Source organism: Carcharhinus amblyrhynchos, chromosome 8 (genome assembly GCF_965287045.1).
Source record: "Carcharhinus amblyrhynchos chromosome 8, sCarAmb.v2.hapA, whole genome shotgun sequence".
Lineage (NCBI taxonomy): Eukaryota > Metazoa > Chordata > Chondrichthyes > Carcharhiniformes > Carcharhinidae > Carcharhinus > Carcharhinus amblyrhynchos.
In genome coordinates this window covers 103,179,690-103,199,003 of record NC_137331.1, presented here as the reverse complement: position 1 = coordinate 103,199,003, position 19,314 = coordinate 103,179,690, and the positions used below count along the sequence as shown (strand labels likewise).

Genomic DNA, 19,314 nt, shown 5'->3' with positions numbered 1-19,314 from the left:
ATCAACATCAGCATATAAACTAGATGCATGAGTAGGCCATTTGGCCCTTCGAGACTGCTCCACCATTCATATTTATCATGGCTGATCATCACATTCAATTTCCTGATCATAGCTCCTTCTTGTGTCTAGTTTTAGACGGATTAATTTTCAAGAGTCAGGGATAGTTTTGTGAAATCAGGCCCCTTACCAAGAGAATTTGTAACGCGAATTTGTTCTTCTATTTTCTATCTATTTAAAATTACTAGCCAAGCATCTGATATGTACTGTCAAGAGGCAACATTCCCTATCAGGAGTGGAGTTTGGTAAAATTACCCCTCATATATTGATTTAGCATTGACTCATAACCTCTTTCTGTTACACTTCCTAGGGTGAGCCACCATCTACAGAACAACTGAGAAGGCTTATACGGGAAGAGCTGTCGAAGCAGCTCGATGGTAGGTTACACTTCATATTTATATATTTACTCGACTAAACTTTTGTAAGAACACAGTCACAGGGCCAAAGTTTCAATCTATCCTCAAGCACTAAGGTGGAAATTTTTCTTTCTCTGATTACAGTAAATGAAATGCATCCGGACAATTCCAAATGGGTAGAAAATAACAACTTAATCCAACCCAATTCAGTAACCTGCTGTAGCTCACAAAGATGTCTGCTGTAAAAAATAGAATTAAAATTAATTGTACTTTCCTGACATTTGAATTGAAGTATTTGATATTTTTAATATTCATTTGTGGGATGTGGGCATTGCTGGCTGGCTGGCCAGCATTTGACGGGCAGCACGGAAGCACAGTGGTTAGCACTGCTGCCTCACAGTGGCCCGAGTTCAATTCCCAGCTTGGGTCACTGTCTGTGTGGAGTTTGCACATCCTCCCTGTGTCTGCATGGGTTTCCCCCAGGTGCTCCAGTTCCCTCCTATACTCCAAAGATGTGTGGGTTAGGTGGATTGGCCATGCTAAATTGTCCCTTAGGGTCAGGGGGTCTAGCTAGGGTAAATGCATGAGGTTACAGGAATGGGACCTGGATAGGATTGTAGTTGGTGCAGACTTGATGGGCCAAATGGCCTCCTTCTATGCTGTAGGATTCTATGATTTTATGATTTATTGACCATCTTAGTCACCCTTGAACTGAGTGGCCTGCCAGGCCATTTCAGAGGGTAGTTGAGAGTCAGCCACATTTCTATGGCTCTGGGATCACGTGTTGGCCAGACTAGGTAAGGATGGTTCCCTAAAGGACATGAGTAAACCAGATGAGTTTTCCGACAATCAACAATGGTCACCAATAAATTCTTAATTCCAGATATTTTATATTGAATTCAAATTCCACCATCTGCTTTGATGGGATTCAAAACTGGGTCTCCAGAATATTAGTTGAATTTTTGGATTTATAGTCTCGTGATAATACCACTTAGGCCATCGTCTTTCCTATTGGCAGAGCAAAGAGAGCTTTGTAGAGTAGAGGACAAAATATTATAAAATGCTGCAGATGTTGTAAATCTGAAACAAAATGTAAAAATGCTAGAAGTGCTCAGCAGATCAAACAGCATCTTAGGAGAGAACAAATGGCTTATACTCGCACTCTTCATCATAGTGAATAAACACACTCAAGTCTCTTTGAACATCCATACTTACAAGTTTCTCACCTCCAATAAAATATTCTGTTTTTTTATTCTTATGACCAAAGTGAATAATTTCATATTTCTCTATATTGTACTATATCTATCATCCCACTCATCTAACCTGTCCATATCTTTTTGCACCTTCTTTGTGTCCTCCCCATAGCTTGCCTGGTTTGATTTCATTGGCAAGTCTAGATATATTAGTTTCTGTCTCTTCATCTAAATCATTTATATAGATTATAAATAGTGGTGGCCCAAGCCTGTTCATTGCATCATTCCAGTATTCACTGCCTGCCAAAAAGCTCTGTTTATCCCCACTTTCTGTTTTCTATTCATTAACCAAGATCCATTCAAACATATCACCCACAACTTCATGAGCCTTAATTTTCCCTATTAACCTTTTGTGTGGCACCTTATCAAATGTCTTTTTTGATATTCAGGTATACTACATCTATTGTTTCCCTTTATCAACCCTAGAAACTGGGTGGCATGGACAAGTTGGGTGAAAGGCCTGTTTCTATGCTGTAAACCTCTGTGACCCTATGTGGTGCAGGTAACATGAGGGAGGAAGTTCCAGGATTTTAATCCTCCAGTACTGAAGGAATGGCAATATAGTTTTGAGTTAAAGTGGTGTGGCCTGGAAAAGAGCTTACAGGGAATGGTGTTCCCATGCATCTGCTGCCCCTGTCCTTCTAGGTGGTAAGGATTTGAAAGGTGCTGTTGAAGGAGCCTTGGTGAGTTGCTGCAGGGTATTGTGTAAATATTGCTGCCACTGTACAATGGTGATAGAATATTTAAGGTGGCAGATGGAATGCCAATCAGTTGGATTGCTTTGTCCTGGATGCTGCCGAGTTTCTTGAGTGTTGTTGGAGCTGCATTCATCCGGGCAAGTGCAGAGTATTTTATCACATTCCTTATTCACACCTTATAGATGGCCAACAAACTTTGGGGAGTCAGGAGGTGAGTTACTCACCACACAATTCGCATCCTCTGAACTGCTCTTATAGCCACAGTATTTAAATGGCTGGTCCAGTTCAGCTTCTGGTCAGTGGTAAACCACAAGATGTTGTGTCTGGACTCTTTTTGACAATTAGTAAAATAAGGGCTTTGTGATATTTATTTACAGTGCGGCTGTCCTACCTCATGTCTCAGTTTCAACCAACATCTGTTAAAGCAACACCTGGGAAGCCAGGGCCTCCTGGCCCACCAGGGATGGATGGCTTTCCTGGGAGACCTGGTGTTCCAGGAGAACCTGGGCCACCTGGACAACCTGGTTCTGAAGGATCGGGTGGACCAATGGGTCCAAAAGGTATGAATTTGCGTATTATTTTAAAGAGGTGCTTTTAAGCATATCAATATAAAAACCAGCCAGTGGTTCCAGATTTGAGGCAAAAGGTCTGATTCATTTATTTACTTTATAAACTGTAAAATTGGTCAGATGACGAAGCCAATGACTCATTAAATGGATAACCTAATAATCCTAACACAATTATCGTACGTATTAATTATTTCAAATATCAAAGTAGAGCAGTGCTTGCACTATGAAGTTGTCCCTTAGAGTACGATAAGATGTAAGATCATAATCCACATACATTTTCAAATGACTGGTTGATTATGTTGTCCTGTTATTTCATCAGATTGCCTGGAAAACAGTGTTTGTAGTGATTTGTAGTAGCTTCCATATAATCTAATATGCGGTGGAAGAAAGACTGCAACATTATTAAAGATCATTGGAATAGAATAGCATGGGTTAAAACTTCATGTCAAGGCTTCCACCAGTCACGTATGGAGGGTATTCCATTGTCATCAATTTAAATGATCATTTATGTCTGCTGAACGGAGATAATATAATAAAGAAGTGGATAATGAGTGTCCACACATACATGCATGAACGCACACATGTGCATACATTTCTGAATGTGGGATGGTTTTTTGGTAACAAGACTTTTTATTAAGTACACTACCAGGTCTGAGCGATAGGCAAATGCATATTATTCTTGCTCCACACTTAAGAGGTTCATGTCAGTGTAGTACATACTGAATTATATTCATCCTAATCTGTATTTAACTTCACAAAAGTAAACTCAACATTCTCATAATCATTTCTGGCACGTTATAAGTGGTGCTTTTTTATGTACAGGTGATAGAGGCACTAAGGGTGAAAAAGGAGAAGCGGGTGTTGGACAGAGGGGTGATCCTGGTCCACCAGGCCTCCCTGGTAAGACCTGTTATTTTATTCCATATCCTAAACATTACTAAAATATATACTATAAAGTACATGTTCTTAACCCTTGGCTGAGAGGTAAAGAATGATATATCAAAATAATAATTCCTGTGTTCTGGTTTTTCAGTTATGGTTTGTTGATTTTGATTTGATTTATTATTGTCATATGTGTTGGTATACAGTGAAAATTACTGGGGCAATTCTCCAAAAGAATTTCAAGTTTTGAGTTTGCATGAAAACTGCAGTAAATCCCATTGTTTTTCAAAATGATTTTCCTGCACTCTGTGCACTGCAGAGTGCACTAGCGTGAATTAGGCTAAAATTCTGTGGAAGGGACCTATTTAGCGTCAAGTGGGCCACTGCGCCTGCACCGATTTGTCAGCGCCAAGATTGACGTGTGCACAGAGGCCCTGCACTGCCAGCCTCCCGAACGCTGGCCAGATCGATTGCTGGCCAGCCGCGTGATCCCCGCATCACTGGCTGTGTGGTCCCCCATGTTGACCCCCCCAAACATGTCCAGTCAGCTTCAAAACTCCCCTGCAACCACCCCCCTCCCGGCTTGCCTCGATCGCCTCCCAATACCGGTAGCCCCAATCTCCTGATCTCAACCCCCACCCCCACCAGCAGGCCGACCGCCTCTCCCAACATTCCCAAAGCCCCTCACCCAGCTTTCCCAACCCACCCCCAGAACGGCAAACCCAACCCCCAGCCTGATGGCCAGCCCTGATTGCTAGCCTCCTTCCCTCTGTCACTGATCATAAGTGCAGAATGGCAACAAGACATCCCACCCCTACCGATCGCTCACCCAGAGGCCATGCCCTCCTATATGCCCCACCCTTCTTTAGGCCCCACTCTCTTGGCATTGTCCAATGCCCAGTGGGCAGTGCCAAGGTGGCAATTTATTTACCCTTGACCCTTTGGGGGGCCCCAATTGCCCCCCGTCACTTCAGCTGGGTTGGGCCGCTAGCTCCCCGTAAGTGAGAGCAACAGTAAACCCCACTGAAATGAAACACTTCTGGCAGGGGGAGAGAGACAAGCTGGCCCGGATCCATTAATGATGTTTGAAATGGATTTAAATGATGATTTAAATAAATTATGTAGACCCATGCCGATTTCTGGTGTGGAACTGATGGTGCTGGATATCTGGCTGCCAGAGACTCAGAGAGGCCATTGTGTCTGGGGTGGGGGGAGCCTGTGAAAAGACCTCTGCTTGAGTCTCCCAACCCACTGCATGTAGTCATAATATCCATAAACATAAGCTGATTCCAAAGGCAGAATTTTATGGTCTCCCACCAGCAGGTTTGAAGGGGGGGACTTATAAAATGTTCTGTTTTTTCCACCACCTTCCCATCTGTTCCAGATGTATCTGTCAATCAATGACCACTTCAGTGCATTCCCGCCACCAGTTTACCTATGATGGGTGAGACCCTGGCCAAGCAGGTAGCCTGAAATCTATGGCTACATAGCTAGTACTGGGGGAGGGGGCTACTTCCTTCGGGGTGCCCTGTGCCCAATACAGGAATTCCCTCTTCCTAATGTCATGCCCAATTTAACACAGCCCGCAGCCTCCCAAAGCGACACCCCAACCCCTTCACTCCCCTCACAGGGGCCACCAGCCAGACCCTATCAAGAGAGCACAGATTCAAAATAATGGACAAAATGAGTAAGAGTGATGTGAGGAAAAATTTTCACTCAAAGAGTTGTTGGAGTCGGAACAAATTTCCTCAGAGGGCGGTGGAGGTGGTTTCATTTGAGGTATTCAATCGCAAATTGGAATGCAATCTGAAAAAAAAATAAGCAAAGATATGGGATTAATGCAGGACAAAAGGACGAGGTAGATGCTCTTTTAGGGAGCCTGTGCAGACTCAATGGGCCGAATGGTCTTCTGCACCATAAAGATTTCACAATGTTGTGGCATTAGGGATAAATTCCCCCACTCAATCAAAATGGTGCTATTGGATCTTTAACATCCACCTGAGATAACAGATAGAGCCTCAGTATAACATCTCAACTGAAAGATGGCATTCTGAAAATACATCTCTCCCTTAGTTACTTCACTGGAACACCAGACCAGATTTTTGTATTTAAGTCTCTGGAGTGAGATTGGAACCACCAACCTTCTCACTTAGAGAAGACTATGCTACCAATTGAGCCATGGTTGACAAGAAGTCCAGAAGACTTGAGTAGCTTGGAGTAAAGCTACTCAAGCACGGTAGCACAGTGGTTAGCACTGCTGCTTCATAGCTCCAGGGACCTGGGTGCGATTCCCGGCTCAGGTCACTGTCTGTGTGGAGTTTGCACATTCTCCTCGTGTCTGTGTGGGTTTCCTCCGGGTGCTCTGGTTTCCTCCCACAGTCCAAAGATGTGCGGGTTAGGTTGGTTGGCCATGCTAAAATTGCCCCTTAGTGTTCTGGGATGTGTAGGTTAGAGGGATTAGCGGGTAAATGTGTAGGGATATGGGGATAGGGTCTGGGTGGGATTGTGGTCAGTGCAGACTCGATGGGCTGAAGGGCCTGTTTCTGCACTGTAGGGTTCTATGTTCTATGTTCTAAAAGCTCAAAGAGTCAAATTTCTCATTGTAGACTTTTGCTGACATTGTCGTAAATTCATCTTGTATTTCTAGGTACACCCGGAACACCTGGCTATGGGAAAGATGGAATTCCTGGTACCCCAGGACCACCAGGAGAGTCTGGCCTACCTGGTGGGATAGGTCCTCAGGGGCCCCCTGGACCGAATGGAATCTGCGACTTGGCTCAGTGTGCCTACTATGCAAGTCTGGCCAGCCGGCCGTCTAACCAAAAAGGACCTTGAACTTAGACAAGGAAAGTTTGAAGAGATGAAGGATTCAGCGGCTGTTTAACAAACACATGAGAAAAGATATAACCTTCAGCAGCCTGTACAGCAATCTCTCGTGGCACACTTGCTGCTGGCCAGATGTGTTTCGATGTGAGTTTCTGCTGTCTCCGAGAATAACAGGAGAAATGCACTGTATCCCAGCCATTTAAGCATACACACAGTCTCTCCTTCCAAATCAATACCAGTTCCCAATTGTGGCTAAACTGTGTGATTTTTAAAGCTCTTTAACTGTACATATTTTCACAATCTGCAGCTATTTTCCTGCATAGTTGCATCTCGTCTTTAGTACGATCCAGTGTGACATATTTTTAATGTAATTTTCATATGCTAGATAATTCAATTATTCTCATATTTCAGTGTTGTGAATATATATAAAGTAAAATTAATAACAAACTGCTGATATCCCCATGCTTAATTTAAAAGTAAATACCTCTCTACTGGCCTTGAAGGGCAGTTTACTTTGCACAAACGATGTACTTGAGTTTTCCAACCATAAATTTTAACTAATCATAGAATGTTAAATTCTCTATCACTTTTTCTGAGAAAATGGTAATGCCTGACCTTGCTGGTAGATTTAATACTTAAGCTTTAATTCGCTCTCCACTGCTCTATTTTGTGAATTAAATTTTTATTTTAATTTATTGTGCTCATCAAAGTGAGAGATTTTAATGCTGACAACAAAACACTTCCCATTTCAAGTGCCTAGTTTCTGCGTCAAGCACTCTCTGGTCATGAACAGATCTGCCAAACATAGAAAAATGCTCAACCCAAAAGCCTGCCTTCAGAAAAACTCTCCCCTTTGTATCATTGTGATTGTTAAAAAAATTACATTTCCACACCAGCCATACTGTGGCCTCTTAGAGTGAGATTGCCAATTAGTCCTCTCTGCTTTCTCCAACTGAATGGTAGGATTTGACCCTCGACTCTCTCATTTAAGTAGGGGCAAAAAGGAGCGACTTAATGGGCAGCAAGGTGGCACAGTGGTTAGCACTGCTGTCTTACAGGTCCAGGGATCTGGGTTCAATTCCTGGCTTGAATCACTGTCTATGTGGTGTTTGCATGTTCTCCCCATGTCTGCGTGGGTTTCCTCCCATAATCCAAAGATGTGTGATTTAGGTTGATTGGCCAAGCTAAATTGCCCTTTGTGTCCCAGGATGGATATCTTAGAGGGATTAGCGAGTTAAATATGTGGGATTATAGGGATGGGGCCAGGGTGGGATTGTTGTCAGTGTAGGCTCGATAAGCTGAATGGTCTCCTTCTGCAATGAAGGGATCCTGTGATTCAGAATGCAGCATTCTATACCTGGTTTATGGCAAAGGCTGATTTCCAAGTGTCTTATACAGCTGCTTTGAATCTTGGGCCCGATGCCTAGCTAAGGAGTTTTGATGAACATTCAGCATCTATGACCAGCGCAGGAGCCAGATCGCCTTCACTCAATAATTTGGTTTCTTAATGGTGCCATATGAAGGCTGATGGAGGCATTTATTTTCCAACTCACCTGTATGCAGAGCCATAGGGAGAAGGAATCCTCCTGATTTAGTAGCACTACCATTTTCCATTGTCAACCATCTGCTTGATTGGCATTTGCAGCTTACCCGCGATTTGTTGACGAAACCCAAGGCTCAAATGGATACAAGCCACAGTTTCTAGTAAAGTCAGAGTGCACCACTAATTTCAGGCTAGAAACAAATCAAGGCCAATTTCTAGGCCACTAGCTCCCGCTAGGTTATGGGTGCACTTGGAACTGGCAGTTATCTCAAACTCCGCTAAAGCATCCATCCTTCATGTGTCAAACAGTAGGACAGTGTCAACCATTTACCTACCCATGAATATTATTACTGCCATGCAAAATCCTGCCTTTAGCCATTGCACACGCACCCACACTCTCATCACAATAGGGTAAGGGTCCTGGTTGATGTTATTTTTCCTTGCCATCCCTAATCAAGTGCACTTGAGGCTATTTGTAACTCCCAGCTATTAATGTCATGGGATCCACTTCCTCAGGATGTACCACAAATATCTGCCTATTTACCCATGAAACCACTTGACCACATGACAGTGCAGAGTTGCATCAGGATATCTGTGAAGCAATCATGATTATCCTTTCAAGCGAATAAAGAGCACAACAGCAATATGGACAGGCAAGATACTCAGCCTCTCGAATCTGGAGACAAAGGCCGTTCACAGCCAGCCGCTGCTGCAAGCTAGGATGGAGAATTTAGCATTCAGCCACATCTCCGTTCACTACAGAAAATCCCACTGGCATGAATGGCCGGAAAATCTTGCCCAAAGACAATGAGACATCTCCATGCAAAACCATGTGGGTTCAGACATTGTTTTGACTTCATATAACCATCTAGAAATTATATCTGTCATTATGGATAGGGCAGCACTGTGTCACAGTGGTTAGTAATGCTGTCTCAGAGCTCCAAAGACCTAGGTTCAATTACTTGGGTCACTGTTGGTGTGGAGTTTGCACATTCTAAGTGGGTTTCCTCCGGGTGCTCCGGTTTCCTCCCACACTCCAAAGATGTGTGGGTTAGGTGCATTGGCCATGCTAAATTAACCCTAGTGTCCTTGGGATGTGTAGGTTAGAGAGATTAGCGGGGTAATATGGGGAGAGGGCTTAGGTTAGATTGTTGTCGGTGCAGGCTTGATGGACCGAATGGCCTTCTTCTGCACTGTAGGGTTTCTATGTACCATTACTTATTGTTGAGTCATTTCAAATCATCCCTTCACCAGACAGCCTGAAATATAAGTAAATTTGCTTAGCCTTTTGAACTGTCCTTATGAGTGTGTGAGTTAAAAGTGTAGGGATGTGTACATATCACCACCACTACCACATCCCACCCCACCATCCTGCTCCCTCACCACCACCACCACCCTACTCCAACCCTCAGAACCCTCTTTTCCTGAGGACAGTTCTGGTGGCATGCAAAAATGCAACTGTATCCCACCATGTTCTGTTTGCACTGGACATTGGAGTTACTGGAGTGTCCAGCATTCAGAGCTCAGCATGGTGGCCTCAGAGGTGGAATAATTGGGGGTCTTTGCAAATGTTATCGGAGTGTGGCCATACATGAGTCCAATCAGTTTAAAAAAACATCAATTTGTTCAGGCAACTCGCTGCCTTTCTTCTTCCAACTACAACTGGCCACAAAGTCTTTGGGCCTGTACTCGTTGGAGTTTAGAAGGCTGAGGGGGGATCTTATAGAGACTTACAAGATAATGAAGGGGCTAGATAGGGTAGAGGTAGAGAAATTCTTTCCGCTTAGAAAGGAAAACAGAACTAGAGGGCACGGCCTCAAAATAAGGGAGGGGGGGGGTGCAGTTTAGAACAGAATTGAGGAAGAACTTCTTCACTCAAAGGGTAGTGAATCTCTGGAATTCTCTGCCCATTGAAGTGGTGGAGGCTACCTTGTTGAATATATTTAAGTCACGGGTAGATAGATTTCTGGTAGACAAGGGAATTAAGGGTTGTGGGGAGAAAGCGGGAAAGTGGAACTGATCCAATTCAGATCAGCCATGATCTTATTGAATGGCGGGGCAGGCTCGAAGGGCTAGATGGCCTACTCCTGCTCCTATTTCTTATGTTCTTATGTTCTTAAGTCTCCATCATTTAACTGGCTTTATTCAAGAGTGGGAAATGGAGAACCCACTCTCCAGCAAACTAGTATACTCTGGCTGGTATCAGGTATCCCATTCTGGCAAAAAGTGTTTCCAAGCTTGGGATGACCCACAATTAAAAAATCCTAGACCTTGAGAAATGGCAATCGTTGTCTGAAGACGGTGGTTATACTTACTGTATATGACTTTGTCATTAGAAAAGATTTGTTCTATAATAGTATAATACTACCACTGCAAATTGCAATGTCATGTTGCTCACTTGACAATGGAAAATTTTTCACAAGCTCCAAGTCCTACATTACTAATTTGATATCCTGCACATGATATGTCATATCTAAACATGCTATGCCATTTAGCATTTTCTAACTGAAATCTAGCACTAGAGAATTGTGAAATAAAGTTAACGCTTTGTTGTAAACGTATATATAGATATACCATATACATAAAAATCATGCTCATACATGTAGATCTATCACTGCATTGCTCATAGTTAAAAAGATCAGTGTACAGAGAAGAGTGATGCTTACATGAAAGGGTTAATTTTAACCTAAGTGAACAGGGAATAAAATTGGACTTAGTGTAAAGTGGGCAGTCAATTTGATTCCACTGGATTCCTGCCAGCTGGACATGTTAGCGTTATCAGCTAAATTTGCAATTATGCATAGCAATTTTAATATTAGGTTATAGAGAGATAAATATATTCTAAAGTATAACCAAAGTTAAGCAGTTCAGATGACTAGAATTGCTCTCTTGATTTGATGTGATCAAAACCCACAACTGAATTCACCGAATCTGCAGACTGATAACTGACCCTGTGTACACTTTCTTCTGGGTGGGTGGGGGGGAGCTGTGACGATATGTTGATGATTTAATGAAACAAAAGACTGTGTGGATGCTTACCTTGTGGGATGCAATGCAAAGAGAATGTAGATCTTTATAATTTATCATTTCTTTAAAAAAGAAAGGTGCTTCAATGAACATATATGGATTACATAACCTTCCAGTCAAATGTATAAATTTTTGATGTAGCAGTAAATAGAATTTTATTAACAAAAACACACTCAAAGCTGATATATTTTGTGTAAGTATTAATAGCTAAATATTTTATTAACCCCAAGTGGAAACTCTTATGTACTGGGTATATTTACATTTTTGGGATGGAAGTATTGCATTCAGAAGTGTTTACTTGCACTGTTAATCTGAGCAGTGAGTCAAATGCCCCAGAATTGGGTAAAGATCACTTTCTGTGCACCTCCTATTCTCATATATCTACAGGCTTATTTTGCCATGTTATGCCTATTATTGCCTGTTCCTGGGGCAGCACAAGAAGTGGCAAGACCAGAGTGGATCAGCTGCCAATTAGACATCATCGTGTGAGGCTTGTAAAATTCCGCTCCAAGCCAACACAGAATTCCCTTCTGTGAGCCAGAATCAGGCAGGCAAGGCAGTAAAATTCCAGCCCATAACCTGTTCTCCTTCCCGTTAAGATTAATAAATTTGGAGCTGATTGGTATATTTTCACAAATGAAAATTAGTCTCTCTATCTTCAGTCTCTTTAAACCTATCATTATATTGCTAGATAGATATTCTAAGATTTGTCCTGGATTAGAATTGGGCTGGGTCTGAGACTAGCCTGACGTATCTTGGCCTGGTTCAGCCAGGTTTCACTTCAAATGACTTTGTTCACATTTGGTGCCAAGTTGATCTGTGAATGTTGCCATTTGCAGACAGGAAGTTTCTGTGATTCAGTGCCCCAGCCTCTGGGCCAGCAGCATGAGGTTCTAGTCCTACTCATGGGCTTGTCCTCTACAGAAAAAAACATTCATATCATAGATCAAATGTTTGGTGATCAGCCTGTTATCCCTTCCAAACACTTTTCCTCCTTTCAGCAATGAGAGAATAGAAAGCAATGATGCAAAAGTCTTTTCAGCAGTTTTATGCTTTGTAAGTACGTTATCAGCATCTATTTGATCTTTCATGTGTTGCCCTTTTTTGCTTCCTTACGGATCAAATAAATCTTTAAGCAAGACTTGCCAGACCTAAACCTGCTTGCTTCTCCCTCTTGTCTGTTACGAGAATCTCCAGGCTCTTGAAACCAGAGAATCCCTCTCCGAAACAGCATTTTATCCATGCCCAATGTCCCCCCTGCCATATCCCTGTACAAATTTACCATCTAACCTACACATCTTTAAACACTAAAGGACAATTTAGCATGGCCAATCTACCTAATCTGCACATCTTTGGACTGTGGGAGGAAACCGGAGAAACTGGAGGAAACCTATGCAGATACAAGAGAGAATGTGCAAACTCTAGTCACCCAAAGCCAGAATCGAAAGCCAGAAAATTGCCATCAAAACAACACCAACATAAGAGTTTTCACCATGGGAACAGCGACTGACTATGGTGTGGTTGTTAAATTATTTTGAAAAGTAAGATTTATCTTTTATTACTGTGTTTTTTTTCTGGGGGGATTTGCAACGTTAAAAGATGACGGCCTTTAAGGGAAGATCAGGCCAATGTTAAGTTCCCTTTTGTTTATCCCAGAATGGAGTTTTACTTGTTTTTGCAGAGATATCTCATGGTGCTATTCCTTGGACAATTTTGACACCTGTGTAGAATTATTGTTTATGTACATGGTTGTGTATAAAGTATAATGGATGAGTGACAAGAATTGCACTATTGTAACATTATTGATTCTTGTGTCACATTTTAAAGTGTTGAACTCTTGGGGAGTTGGGGTTGAGGTGCATGGGCAGTGGAGTGAGCTGATATTAAACGTCCACCAAGCAGGAAAGGAGCTGAAAATTACAGCAGAGCACAAACCATATGATTCCCATGGACATCCGTGCTGCCGCCATTTAGTGGCGGTCTTTGATATGGAAGGATTAGGCCGAAGCTTTCCTCATCCATGGAATTGGGGTTTTATGATGTCTGGTATTTGAAATACTTAAGGACAGTGTGTGTACCATGTTCTTGGCACTGAACTGCCTAACCAGTGACCCTTCAAAGAAACTGCAGTTAGTCACTCAAGATAAGGTCTGCCACAGCAGATGGTGGAATTTGAATTCAAAAATAAAATCCAGAATTAAGAATCTACTGATGACTATGAAACAATTTCAGATGGTCAGAAAAAAAAACATCTGGTTCACTAATGTCCTTTAGGGAAGGAAACCTGCTGTGCTTATCCAGCCTGGCCTACATGTGACTCCAGAACCACAGCAACGTGGTTGACTTTCAACATCAGGCAACCAGGGATGGGCAATAAATTCTGGCCAGCCAGTGACACCCATATGCCATGACTGAATTTAAAAGAGATGATTTTTGTAAGATCAGGAGGTGTATTGATAATCACCCCATTCCAGTGGTCCCCTGTGCTGCCTAACCTTCAATGGTCTTCTCTCCAGGTCATCACCCATTACTTTGACATACCAGTGTTCCATAATGAAGGCACTGGTTTTACAAGCCCCTCTGATCAATCAAGCACTCAGAATGCCCAAACAGCACACCTATTAAATGTTAACAAGGCCCAAGCTCAAAACATACTTGGATTTCTCGCTAGTGATGACAGGGGAGAAGCTGACAGCCATTCATTGTCCACTGAGGTCAAAGGTCAGCTCCTTGAGAGTTTTGTCTGCATATGTAGTGCACTTAGATTATTTTTGCTCCGGTTTAGCAGCCATCACTTTGACATTGCATGAAATTCAACCTTAAACTCAGCCCTCTGTCAGCTAGTTCCAAACTTATGGGATTTTCCTCCTGATGTTTCAGACTGATGTTGCTCCAGATTTTTGGAGGCTTTGGAAAAAGCAATTGTGTCTTTAGCCCAACAACAAAATATATAGATGAGGACAAAGATATGGAATGGTAAGGCAAGTGATCTTCAGTGAAGCTGATGATATTGATGTCTCTTTATGCACCACAGCTGGCTTTCCTTTCAATTGAAATCAATACCCCCTCAGACCGTGGTACATCTGTGGAATTCTCTACCACAGAGAGTAGTTGAGGTCAAAACACTGTGTGATTTCAAGAAGGAATTTGATATTTCTCTTGGGGCTAAAGGGATCAAGGGATATGGGGGGAAGGCAGGATCAGGGTATTGAATTTGATAATCAGCCATGATTAAAAAGAATGGCACAGCAGGGTCGAAGGGCTGAATGGCCCACTCCTGCTTCACTTTCGATGTTTCTATGTTATCAAATGCCAAATTGGAGATGGGGGAGGGGTGGTGTTATTAGGGTAGTTAATTTAACATCACTCACTTTACATCAATACTCAAGGTTAACATTCAAGGTTAACATTGTTCCTGTGAGCTTGGAGGTGTCAAAGATGTCTGGCGGGATTTTCCACACTTCCACTCCATTTTCAACTTGTTTCATGGCAATGGAGGCAGCCCACCACTGTCCAGTGGTGGGATCTTCTAGTCCTGCCAAGGTTTCCCATTGAATGCACTCCCACTGGGAAACCCATAAGGCCTTTCACTGAAATTGAAATGAAATGTTCCATTGAATCCAATTAAGAGGTTAAAAGGATTGAAGGATTATTGAACATGACAAATCGGAGGAGGCATTGCTGTACTCTTAATAAAGGAAGCATGATTTTGATGACAAGGTACAGCTGAATCTTTGTAGGTTCAGGTGGGTCACACTATTAGCATAAACTTGATCATTGGAACCTATTATATGCCAGTAGGTCAAAAGCTTTTTGATGAGACAGAGGGACAATTGTTTGAGGTAATGACTGTATAATGGGGAATTGTAAAGCTGTGATCTCAGTAAAAAGCAGTGGAAGTTGCTATCAGTCAAATAAATAGCAAAAAAGACAAGAACGGATAACTGTTCGGAATGAGGTATATAAGGAGGCAAGTACAACCAAATATTTCTGTGTGCAAAAAACCTCGAAACCTTTGACAAGAGCTTAATGGAATTGCAGGGATCATAGTTTCCAAGAGATCAGTCGCAAACAGTTCAGAAATTTATTGGGTTTCCAACCTCTGTGAAACTTTGGGAGGCATTTTAACGTTGAAAGCATATTAAGAAACTGTCATCTCAAAATGTTTTTAATGTTGTCCCGTGCAACACATTTGTTGATTGTCTGTACAAAATGTTAAAACCAAATGCCATTGTTCAAAAGTGACACTCAAGAGACAACAAACCAATGTTGGGTTTGATTTTTCAATCATGTTGCAATGTTATGGAAAGGAGGGGGATTAATTTAGACAGTCTGATTCTCCTCGCATGACCCATCCATAAACCAGGTGTTATCGATTTTTGATTTCCTCCTTAACAAATGTTGTCATAATTGCCCCAACCCCTCAGTTTGGAATGACCGATCCTCTATGAATAATCCATAGCAAATTCAAAATAAGATAAAATAAGAGGGTTGGTTTATTTTAGATGCACACGTAAAGTACAGAGAAGAGGTTTCACAATGACCACCCCTTCTGCACTCAAACAATACAAGACGAGGGAAGGAAAGGGGTCAGGGCAAGATCACAATAAAAATAAGAGTAATGGATGTGAGTCTAGATTCCAGAATCAAAGGCGTATTCCTGCAGAGGAAAGCAGGCTGAAATCGTTGCAGGGTGATCCATCTTTCCGAAAGTGAAGGCTTCCACAGTTGAAAATGGCAGAGATTAATTTGTCTTATAAGCACTGAAACAGGAGTTCTGACATTTCAGTAGAACGCATGCTAGATGAGGTCCAGGCAATTTACCGAGAGTTCTTTCTGCTGTTACCTAATGAGTAGCAAACTGGAAAACTGCCTGGTCTAGTTTCACATGGCAATATTACAGGTTCTCGCAGCTTGGGGCAGACCATAAGACATACTTCTTCTCCGGGGTTTTGGACATAGTGTTATGGATCCCTGAAGAAGTGAATTGAAATTATGTTTATGGGTGTTATGAATAAAACATAACTTTAGTTTAAGTTTCATTTATATTTTTTGCATTTGTGCTTTCAGAAAGAGGCAACTTCAGTTTTTGTTTCACTTCAAAAGATGTCTGCATTCTATTGAGGATTTCTGACTCTTGAGGGAATATTAAAACAAACACAAAATAGAAAAGACGCTACTATTTGTCAGCAACAAGAGATTGGAGAGAGACCCACACATGTACAAAGTGAGCCAGACAGAAATAACTTTCCACAGAAAGTGCCTGGATAGGCAAAACATGAAAAAGAGCAGATAGCAAATCCCAAACTAAAAAGTAGCCAAAACCAAGAAGTGGAACAGGAGAAAGGTCTAAAAAGAAGCTTCTAGCCAGAGAAGAACAGGAATCTGGGAAAAGTTCTGATAAGTAAAGTCAAGAGCGAAAGGCTCCAGGGTTAAAGATTACAGCAGGAAATGGACTTGAAACAAACAGGCTTGCAAAAAGCCAGAAGATCAGTGGAGGAGGCAAAGATTGGTGACTCTTTGCTACAGACCTGTGAAGCAGTGGTGTTCTGTTTACATCGCTGAATCACTGAGAGTGGAAGGTGAAGCCTGAATGCACAAGGCAAACCAGGGAAGAGGAACATAAGAAAGGAGAGGTTGAAACCCTGAAGATGATACATGTGGCGATGTTCAAGTGAAAGCCTAATTTGGGAGGAAATTCTGAGACATGTTCTTCGAGAGCAGAGATTGGAAACCCTTGTGTGAAAGATAATGTTCCAGTGAGACCAGCTGGCTCACTGTACAATAAGAGACTGGGGACAGAGATGGAGGGAGATAATGAGAAACCCATAGAAGTCCTTCTGGTGGCATCCATCACTTGGTTTCAAGTGGGGTGTCTGACCACAGGTTGCCTGTTGGCTTTCATAGTCTGTTTACCTGCTGTGGACATTCATTAGATTATAAGGTAGACTTTGTAACTTGTGTAACTGTTACAAAACTGTATATATCTGAAGAGGTATAGTTGGGGTGAAGAAGTATTATAGTCCATCATTCCTTGTTTAATAAATGTTCTATTATTTTGTTTTAAATTCATTCTTTTTAACAACCTTTGCATTACCAGTTACAATTGGGATGGTTCTAGTGTCCTCCACTGTGAAAACTGAAGCAACATGTTGATTCTGTGTTCCCCAATATTAATTCCCCAGTCTCATCCTCCAATGGGTCAACGTTCACTTTAGCAACTTTCTTCCCTTTTATATACTTATAGAAGCTTTTGCTATCCTTTTTTGTACGTTGTGCCAAGTTTCTTTTCTAATTTATCTTTTAAGCGCTTTTTATGACATTTTTAGAACCCTTTGTTGATCTTTTAAATATTTCCCAGTTTTTCAGCCTGCCATTGGTCAATATAGCATGCCTTAGTTTTTGTATTTATGTTGCCTTTAACCTCCATGCTTAGCCATGGATGTTTTTCTCCCCTTTTAGTATTATCCGGCTTTTAATTTGAACATCTTCCATGCATTCCAGTTTAATTAGATAAACAAGAACATTAATTTACTCTTTAATTTGTTCAACAATTTATCTCTTTATTTAACACTTCAGGTACCAACTCAAACATAAACAGTTGCAAATCATTAACTCTTTTGGGCTTGATTCCCGGCTTGGGTCACTGTCTGTGCGGAGTCTGCACATTCTCCTTGTGTCTGCATGGCTTTCCTCTGGGTGCTCCAATTTCCTCCCACAGTCTGAAAGGCATACTAGTTAGGTGTATTGGCCATGCTAAATTCTCCCTCAGTGTACCCAAACAAGTGCCAGAGTATGGCGACGAGGGGATTTTCACAATAACTTCATGGCAGTGTTAATGTAAGTCTACTTGTGACAATAATGCTTATTAATAATAATAATTAAATCGTAACTAAAATCAACTCTCAACTGAACTTTAACTCTTTACTTCACATTGATTTTAACTGAACATCAACATTAATTATTTAACTAAAAATAGATACTACCAAGTTAGGAAAAGCGTTGGCCAAGAAATATCCCTGATGTAGAATCTATTTTCTTCTCTGAGGGAAATTCCTTCCGGGCACATGCTTCTTGCGATGAGAAGTCTCCATGGAGTTGTTGCTGGCAAATGAACGACTGCAGTGACTTTTGTCCACAAATCCTCCACTTGCTTCCAAAGATTCTCTGTCATCCAGCCAACTGTGTAAACAGAAACTGATCACATGGCTCAAAGAACAAAGAACAAAAACAGCCCGGGAAACAGGCCCTTCGGCCCAACGAGCCCGCGCTGCCATTTTCACATTACCAGTCCCCTCTCCACCCATGACCCTTATCTATGCTTTGGCATTCCACATTGAGGGAAACTAATTTAGGGACAATTTATTACCTCCAATCAGCCTAATAGCACACCTTTGGGGTGTGGGAGGAAACCGGAGTACCCGGAGAAAACCCACGCAAGCACGGGGAGAATGCGCAAACTCCCACAGACACTGGTCCAAATCCATGTGTCTGCACAGCAAACAGTGATAGTCACTGAGCTGTCATGTTGCCCAGCATCTGGTCCAGTTTAAGCACACACTAACGACATGAAGCACTAGGCTATTCTCGAACATCCAAGAGCAGCCCCAGTACAACCCATCGCGTGTATGCCCCTCGTTGGGCAACAAGACGGACCGACTTAAAACCCGTGAATTAAAAGAGAAAAACATTAGTATGATTCCACATCCTTTTACATTACCAGGGACGTCCCTATGCTAATGAACCTTATTTAAAACAATCTTGTATATCCTCCCATCTCCAACCCATTCATGTGCCTGTCTAAGTAATTCTTAAACAACTCCAGAGTGCCTGCCTCCACCACCTTGTTTGGCAGAGCATTCCATACCGACATGACCCTCTGTCTGAAAAACCTCCCTCTGATATCCGTGTTATACCTCTCCCCCCTCACCCTAAGCCCATGGCCCCTCGTACTGTGTGTCTCTAACATAGGAAATAACATACTTCTGTTTAGTCTATCTATACCCTTCATAATATTATATACCTCTATTAGATCCCCCCTCAGTTGCTGTCTTTCAAGGAAAAACAGCCCCAGTTTGCTCAACCTTTCCTCATAACCCAGTC

General features: G+C 42.0%; 1 protein-coding gene across 1 annotated transcript in view; it reads left to right on the top strand.

The window, feature by feature from the left end:
- col22a1 (collagen, type XXII, alpha 1) overlaps window positions 1–8,995 on the top strand; it is a 285,376-nt gene extending 276,381 nt beyond the window's left edge. Inside the window, exons 61-64 of the mRNA XM_080193549.1 lie at window positions 368–434; window positions 2,742–2,924; window positions 3,756–3,833; window positions 6,463–8,995. Of these exons, the coding sequence (XP_080049675.1) occupies window positions 368–434; window positions 2,742–2,924; window positions 3,756–3,833; window positions 6,463–6,650 (516 nt within the window). The 3' untranslated portion in view covers window positions 6,651–8,995. The remainder of the gene's footprint in view (window positions 1–367; window positions 435–2,741; window positions 2,925–3,755; window positions 3,834–6,462) is intronic.
- Window positions 8,996–19,314: the final 10,319 nt, after the last annotated feature.